This window comes from Antedon mediterranea, chromosome 6, assembly GCF_964355755.1.
Source record: "Antedon mediterranea chromosome 6, ecAntMedi1.1, whole genome shotgun sequence".
Lineage (NCBI taxonomy): Eukaryota > Metazoa > Echinodermata > Crinoidea > Comatulida > Antedonidae > Antedon > Antedon mediterranea.
Genome location: NC_092675.1, coordinates 20538845 through 20547694, shown reverse-complemented (window position 1 = coordinate 20547694; position 8850 = coordinate 20538845). Strand labels below are relative to the sequence as shown.

The following is an 8850-nucleotide window of genomic DNA, read 5'->3' as shown; positions in this document are numbered from 1 at the left end:
TAAATCGGGCTAGTTAATAGAGGGTATTGTTTAGGTGAACTTAATTAGTTGCAATCGTCATATTTATTACCCCGTAAACCAAAAATATAAAAAAATCGGTAAAAACAAAAATTAAGAAACAAATTAAATGTAAAAAAAGAATAGTCACGAATGCGAACTGGAAAAAATAGCCTCAGGAACAACTAAGTGACATGACGTATTGACCCACGGACAGTCAGCAATTGACCGAAATTAATGAATTTCTCAATTTAATGTAAATATTTACAGGGTTTAATCAGAGATGCTACAATCTTCCTTCTTTACTTTTATAGGCAACATATTATATTTTTGTTTATTTATATGGATAACGCCTTGACCCAACAACAGCTCGAAAAATTTATTTCTTTTCGCATATACCACGTAAAATTACAAATTCTTTTCTAAGTAAAAGAATTTTGGATAATATAATGAGTGGTCATTATACTTGACTGTTTCCAGTTAATACACATTTATAGAACCGTTAGTCAGAGATTGATTCCACGATTTGTCAATTATTTACCATAAAAGATACTTGCTAATTACAAATTATCTTAAATATATCTTTCAGAGTAGGCCTATACGTCAAATCTATACAAACACACGTTTAAAAATTAAAAAACAACTCTTATATAATATTCAAAAGTAACTTTTTTTAAATAAAAAAAAACGTTATACTTTAAAGTAATTTTTAATGGAAAAAGTCAATTCTTTCCATCCAACACCTCGTGGGTTGTCGAAATAACAAAAAGGCACATTTTACCTTTTGGATAAACGTGCTGATCAGCTTTAAATAAAGTTTATCTTTGTTCTTCAGTAACTATTAGCATCTTGAGCTATTTAGCCTTTAAACTGATGATGTAAATAATACCGACCTTTCCTCCTTGGGTCATGATAGGCTACAATGTAGCCCCGACCATGTGAATTGTTGCTGTATAGTTATTACATTACATTAAAACTTGCATACTACTAGAATGTTCTGCTCATAAACTTTTTACTTAAGTATCCTTAACTTAAATTACATCATTATGAGAATAATAGGTCATGATAATACTCCTTTTGTCACCATGAATTCCCTCGGGCCCAGTAGATGTTATCTGTGTTTTTATTAGGAACGTAATAATTCGATTTTATTGAAATATTTATTTAATATATCAATTAAATAAACGACAAACTGAACACTCAAATACAATGGATGTATAACTGTATTATAATATTCAACAAATCAAAATAATGTAGAAATATTGGTGGCGCTCTTTATCACAACAAAAGTTGAGATAGAATAGAAAAGGTATAAAACTTTTAATTTGTTAAAAGTGAATTAGATTTAGAGCTACCTAGACCAAATAAAATAATTGTATTTAAATAAATAAATAAATTATGTCATACTAGGCCTAGGCATGGCATGCACAGGCAGTAGGATCCTAGGCTATAGAATATTACGTAGGCCTAGCCTAGCCCTTATGATAAGCCTGTCAGGCAGCAGGAAAAATTAAAGAGAGTCGGCAGGAATCCGGGACGATTCGGTCCTTAGAAAATTAGGCCCAAAACGCCTAACATTTTTACTGAGCTATATAATGACATTGTGAAGGATTTCTGTGCACTGTACAACTGTAAATATGTATACATGTTACATTAACCTAAAATTAGTCAAGCTGTTCTTTTTAATTTGCTCCATTTTGCTTTTTGAATGATTAATTAATTGTGTTTAGTCATGTCTAAATTTATCCACTGATGACAGGATATGGTAATGGTTGAATGAGCAGAGGCAACACAACGGAATCATCATAGGCATGAAGAGAATTGGTATTTTTTTTCAATGTTATTTTATTCTCCTTTTATATCATACAATGAAATTACATCTATTTTTTAGTAGTATATTATTTTTTTTAATTGCATCACCATATTAGTATTTAGTTCAGTGTTATTAATTACTGTTTGATGATGTCAGTGATAAATTAAGCATTCTGATATGTTATCACTAAAAAATACCTAATCTAAACCTATGCCTTGTTTTCTATCTTTGTAGCAGCTTTATGTTCAACTTAAACTTTACAGAAAATGACATCGTCAGAAAAACCACTAGAGTCATCCTTTACGGAAACCCTCAGACAGTTATCAATAGAAACTGAAGACCAACCCAATGAAGAAGACAATGACTTAAGTACATCTCTTTCACCAATACCTACCACAGATGAGCCTCTGCATTTGTTAGTTTTACCTACAGAAATCTTACTTGTCATCGTGGGCTTTTTGGACCCAAAGTTTGTAATTGGAAAATTAAGTTTGGTATGCAAGCGGTTTCATAAACTCGTTTCTCAGGATGCTATTTGGAAGATGCGTATTAAGAAGACATATACAGGACAGTATCCAGTCATAGCAGGTACAGTAGTGCCCCTCCTATTCAGGGACCACCAATATTTATTTGGATACTTTCTGGTGAAATGAACAAGGAGCAATATTCATCACAGCCAACCCCTATTCAGGGGACACCATTATTTAAGGGAAACTTTGTTGAATCCCAGTGGGACTTATTGGATGCCAACAGTGTTTCTAGGGTTTTTAACAGGGCTTATTAGACTAAGGTTTCTTGTTTTATGTAGCTTGATCAAATGAGAGAAAAGTTACTTTGTTCGTTCGACTGTAAAAGTTTCAGACATGTATGCTGTATGTCTTTGTATACCGGCAATATAATGTGTTGTGTTGTAATAAAAGCATACAGTAAGTACAGTACTATGGAATTATTGGTCTTTTTTAAGCTCTGTCGACACTATCAAACTTTATGTGACAAAAATGTGATGTGCCCATACAGTATATGGACATGATGATGTCATATCATATTTGGGGATATCACTACCATATTCGGGCACAATACACTTCTTTTTATCAAACTAGTAATAGTGTAGACTGAGCTTAAGCCAGATTGAGATAGATTATACAAATACGTTTTCCTTCTGATAGTTGATGATGGTAATTTTGATTGGGGTCAAGCCTGTTACCAAATAGAGAAAGATTGTTCACTATGGAGTAATTATAAAGAAAATATGGACTTTTATTCTTTAAACTGTGGACATATAGCATCAGTAGATTCTGTGTGTCTGTTGCAGGTGAATATGAATATTTTTTAAACATTGTAGTCTTTATCAAACAAGAGAAGAGAATTCAGTAAATTCTTTAATATATTAAAAAATATGCTATGATATGAAAATATCTAGAAATAGAAAAAAAATATTTTCAGAATGACTAAGATGAGGGTATATCAAATAATTATAAATGTACTTTTAAAGTAAAAATAACTTTTAACATAACATGACACGAATGTCCCGTGGTTCAATTTTATGATATATCAAGCAGAAAATTCTGAGTAAATCAACTGTTTTTACTCTCACATATATTTTCTCATTTGTACCATATTACACATAATTTATCAGAACTAAACCTTTCCTGATATTTTTATGGTGCACCTGTCTTACCCGCTAGATACTTTTGTTTAAAACTTAAAGTTTATTTTACAGAATGGTGATATATGCGTGTCAGGGTCCCGTGACCGTACTATGAATGTTTGGGACCTTCGTAAATTAAGTAAAACAACAAAAGCAGAAAGTGCTTCTGTGAAATCCATCCAAGCACATAAAGTAAGTAAATAATGAATAATTTCATTTCTGTGAATTAAATTTATATAATCAGATATGTTTCTATTAATCATGGGAAAATGGGATTAACGTGGTTTAAAGTTCTGTCTACACTATCAAACTTTATTTGACAAAAAATGTGATGTGCCCATGTGCAGGTCAAGTCGGCCCTAAACCGTCTCGGCCAAAGTCAAGTCGGCCCCAAGTCAACTCGGCCCCAAGTCAACTCGGCCTCAAGTCAACTCGGCCTCACGTCAACTCGGCCAAAAACTAATCGGTCAACTCGGCCACAATAAAGTATGGAATGTAAAAAGTGCTTAATATTATTATGATTCTTACTATCCACGCTTTAAAAAAAATGAATAAAAAAAAATATATAATTAAATAATATCATATAAAAAAATGAACTCATTGCCAATATGAATATAAGTACCCGCGTGTTACAAAAACACGTGCAGGTACCGCATTTTAGTAAATCGAAGACGGAGGCCTACGTTCCACCATTTGGCCATAGAAAAAATGATTGTACATCGTTTTTGTCCATGATTTGCGTTTTAAAAAAAGGGGAATCCCCCGGTCAGTGAAAACACGTAGCAGTTGTAGATATCGAAAAAGCTGCCAAAGGCGCAGGGAGGCGCAGCTACGAATTGTTTTCAATTGTGCAATTTGAAATTTTATTAAACGTATTAATAAAGGAAAGTTGGTGAAATCATTCCTATTTTTTTTGCTAAATATATTATTGTCTAAATATTAATATTCATTAAAAGTCAGAATTATTTATAGTTAAAAAATTGTGAAGAAATATTATTTTATCAATCCCCTTCATTTGCACTTTTTGCGTTCCATACTTTAACGGGGCCGAGTTTACCGATTATTTTTTGGCCGAGTTGACGTGAGGCCGAGTTGACTTGAGGCCGAGTTGACTTGAGGCCGAGTTGACTTGAGGCCGACTTGACTTTGGCCGAGACGGTTTAGGGCCGACTTGGATCGAAACCGGACATAATGATGACATATCACTATCATATTTAAGCATATCACTACCATATTTGAGCACATCACACTTTGTTGGTAAAACTTGTTTGATAGTGTAGACAGAGCTTTAAGAATCCTATTATATTGAAGTATTCTTGCTTCTAATTTGATTCCTAGAGTGTTATGCATGAATGCATTTTCACATTTTATTGTAAAAGTATGTCCTTTCATATTTTGTGTAACTGTAAGTTATAACTTAAATTTGTAGGGATGGGTGTGGTCAATGACTTCATTTGATAATATACTGTGCTCGGCATCATGGGATTGCTGGTTGAATTTCTGGGATATTGAGGCAGATTTCAAGAAAGTTGGTCAATTGAGGTAACATTTTATAATCTTTTATAAAAACTTGATTTAATAGAGACATTTAGGTTGAAAACATGACTGAAAAATTGATTTTTATTTTTTATTTTTAAGAGGTAATTCTGCTTTTCTATGTCCAGTACTACAAAAGGATGTTGTGATGTCAGGATCATATGACAAGCAAATATATATGTATGATAGAAGAAGTAAGTCATTATAGTAATATTTGCGAAAACCTGGCACCTCACACTGATATGTCATAGGTCAACCTGGCACCTCACACTGATATGTCATAGGTCAACCTGGCACCTCACACTGATATGTCATAGGTCAACCTGGCACCTCACACTGATATGTCATAGGTCATCACCTGGACTTTACAAACCATCAAACTGTGTCGAGGACTAGAGCTAGGAAGCACATCCTAATTTCTCTGCATGCGCTCAATGAATTAACATGATCTAGTTTGTTCCTAGGTCATCTGTCCTTGCAAATAGAAGCTCCTTATTATATAATAAAACTTGTAATTGTATAAAAGGTTAAAGATAGAAATAAATAAATAATTCGCAATATTTGCCTGTATTTATATTCTGTTTCCATTGCCTTTTAAATTGATTGCTAATTCATTTTATTTGTGTTACTAACTAAAATGTAATTTACAAATATATAATTACATGTATTTAGTATTCATTTATAGTCATCACATTTTTAGTGTATCATATTTTTATAAGTCTATTTCTCTTTTTATTGTGTACTCGTTTTTGTAATTTTAACGTTTTTTGTTTTTGTCGCTTAAGTTTATGATAATAGGACCCCATTGGAAATAAGTTGTTTTTTCTGACTTTATGGGATTTTCTAGGTTTCTTGTGTACTGTGCAATACTTTACATGTTTCTATTTGTATTTTTAATCTTTGTCTTGTCATTTTATGTTGAAACCTGAATAAAATAAAATAAAATTAATTCTCTACATTTTTAGCCGATGCTTTGATTTCCAAGCTTCGTCACCACAAGAAGCCTGTTTTGTGTTTGTCAGCGGATGAACATTACATCGTGAGTGGCAGTGAAGATAATACTATCGGTGTGTATGACAGGAGAGCCAATCGCCTACTCAAGAAAATCAAGGTAACTTTATGTAAAGTAAAGGTGAGTCCCGTGTTCTCTGAACGTAGGAGAATGATCTGTTAGGAGCTCATTGTACTAAGCCTCAGCATTATGTGGTAGGGTGGCCAGTTCTTTCCACGCCGCCTTTTTTCTCCCTAGTATTTTCAACCAGGTACTCATTTACAGCTGAGTGGACTGGGAGTTGTCGGGAATTGAACCCGGGTCTATCTGTATGTCAGTCAAGTGTCCTAACCACTCGGCTATCCAACTCCGGCTTTATGTATTTACTGTATTTTTAAACATATGTATGTAAGGCATGTATACCTGGTTTATAAAAAAACACATTAATTACATACATAGTTACTGTATACACCACCTGGTTCAACAGGTGAGACAATGTAGGGAACAGCAAATGATTCAAAACTCCCAGCCTTATTACAGTTTAAAAAACGCCTTAGTATGGTTAAAAAACTTTAGTACTTTATGTTTAACCAACTGACTCAAGGCATATATTTGCATATTATGGTAATTATGATAATAATGTATATTATAACCCTAACCCCCATATCCTAAGGATGTTCACTCACAGCATACAATAGGCTATAGTACTATTATTATTATTATTATTTATTGCCAAAAACCAGTTACAAACAAACAAAACACAGAAACTAAGGGAGTAGGCAGGAACCTAAAAGTGAACCTAATCACTATAACAAGAGTTCAGGTTCCGTAAGTACTAAGTACTAACATTTTGGAAAAAAAAAATTGTAGTTTTACACCTTCAGTTCATGTTAAAAGGATTTCGTTCAGTGCACACTAACACCATCATGAGTGTTTCATACCTTTATTAGTTCATTGTCTATATAAACTGAATTGAGCAATAGTTGAAATATTTATAATCTACAGATGGAGGCTTTTCCAATGAGTATGTCCTACTCTAACGGTCAACTATGGGCCGGACTTCGCAATGGTGAAATTAATGTTCTTGACCCAACATATGGAAAGTTTGACATTGTTCAGGTAACCATTACTATATTAAGCCTATCAAACTTTATGTGTCAAAAAAGTTTGATGTGCCCATATATGGTAGTGCTATGCTTAAATATGGTGGTGATATGACATCATAATGGGCCCATCACATTTTTTTTGACACATAAAGTTTGATAGTGTAGGCAAGGCTTTAGTCATAATCAGTATGTATTTTGTTGAATTTAAATCGCCATCAAAATCATCATAGTTTCTAAGATTAAGATTTAATTTATTCATTTCAGAATTATAATATAGGACATAATGGCAAGATCACAGGTATAAATAACAACACTGGCTGTATTATCACAGCAGCCACTGATAAAACATTAAAGGTAAAGTAAACTTCTCTGCTCTTGCGGCCAAAATCCGACTGGGTAGCCTACGACATTCGGTTTGAGATGTAAACGGCTGATTAATTGAACAAAAGTTTACTCTAGAATAGTAAACATTATGTAAAACAATTATGAATGTTTTGTACTGTTCTATTCAACTGGACTACACCTCATTGAATAGAACAGTTAATCAACTTATGAAATCATTCTCCCCATTCAACCCACATAAACATTCATTATTTGTATAATTATTGTTTAGAGATGGTGATTTAATGTTACAGTCTTCATTGAAGTTTCTTTTAAGTTAGTTTTCTACAATTCTATAAATTATCTTTTATATTCACACCATTATTCTACTTTACAGGTGTTGTCACCATGTCATCCTGTGTCTGAATTAACCACCATTGATGAGCAGTTGCAAGAGTTGACCGACCTACACTATCTAAACGGTGTCTTAGCTTGTGGCTGCAGCGATTTTACATGCGGTATATGGCGACCAAAGTCATTCTGAAACCTTCACACAGATTGTGCAATATGTTAAACTATAATAGAACCTCTCCTTTAAGGAAAACACCAATTAAAGAGACTTTCCTGTGAAACAAACGAGAGGAAACTATACTTTGTTGGGTCCTAATAGGTGTTCTAGTGTAGCTAGTTTTTTCAAAGGCAATTAAACAAATGGATTCCTAATCTTAGCTTTAACAAAGATAGCATGTAGTACATATGCAAGGGGTTCCAGCTACCTCAGTCTTTAGATAAATTTTAATGAAGCAATATTAATGAACAATCATTTTTGGGCTGGTTTATATAAATCAAAGAAAACAAATTAGGGTCACAGCATGATGTTAAAACGGCAAACATTTGTTGAAAATGATTATTACTATAAAGTACTGTATATATGAGTATTATGTGCCAGGGATGGGGTGGTGAAAATTCCAGATTAGGCAGTCATGCTCGCTACAGCCTCACAAATAATTGACCAAAAATATTTCAATCATTTATTATCAGTCTTATTGATTATGGTGCTTGCACCATAGCATGTTTTTAATTGTGTCTCATCTCATAGTGTTTGCTCCCACCATTATTACATATTTTACACAAGGTATGATATTGATGTATATTATAAATTTTATGAAATAATTGTTAACATATTTTTACTTCTAAGTTCTAATACAATAGCCATCAAAGTATACCAAAATGAATTCCTGTTACTTCAGTCATTATGCTAGGCCAGGGTTCCAACTCTCTGGTTGTTCATGTGCCAGTTTGATTGTTAGCTTGCAATGTTACAAAACTCTGTTTATAATTTTAAAAACTTAGTTAATTTTAGTTGTATATCTGTTTGTTTTGTACTAAAGTATTTGCAAATAAAATACACATCAAATGCAACAATTGAGATTGAATA

General features: G+C 32.9%; 1 protein-coding gene across 3 annotated transcripts; it reads left to right on the top strand.

The window, feature by feature from the left end:
- The first annotated feature begins 1286 nt into the window (after window positions 1-1286).
- Window positions 1287-8820, top strand: LOC140051249 (F-box/WD repeat-containing protein 9-like). Of its 3 annotated transcripts, none has more exons than XM_072096393.1 (11): window positions 1287-1306; window positions 1757-1821; window positions 2045-2398; window positions 2977-3122; window positions 3531-3650; window positions 4888-5000; window positions 5097-5188; window positions 5960-6105; window positions 6991-7104; window positions 7356-7445; window positions 7810-8820. In XM_072096393.1, exons 3-11 carry the CDS (start codon window positions 2077-2079, stop codon window positions 7954-7956), a joined length of 1290 nt encoding a protein of 429 aa, XP_071952494.1. In that variant the 5' UTR covers window positions 1287-1306; window positions 1757-1821; window positions 2045-2076; the 3' UTR covers window positions 7957-8820. The 3 variants fall into 3 exon arrangements, with proteins under 3 accessions (XP_071952494.1, XP_071952497.1, XP_071952495.1); XM_072096394.1 differs by lacking the exon at window positions 1287-1306 and adding an exon at window positions 1531-1628; XM_072096396.1 differs by lacking the exon at window positions 1757-1821 and having other exon boundaries at window positions 1295-1306.
- Window positions 8821-8850: the final 30 nt, after the last annotated feature.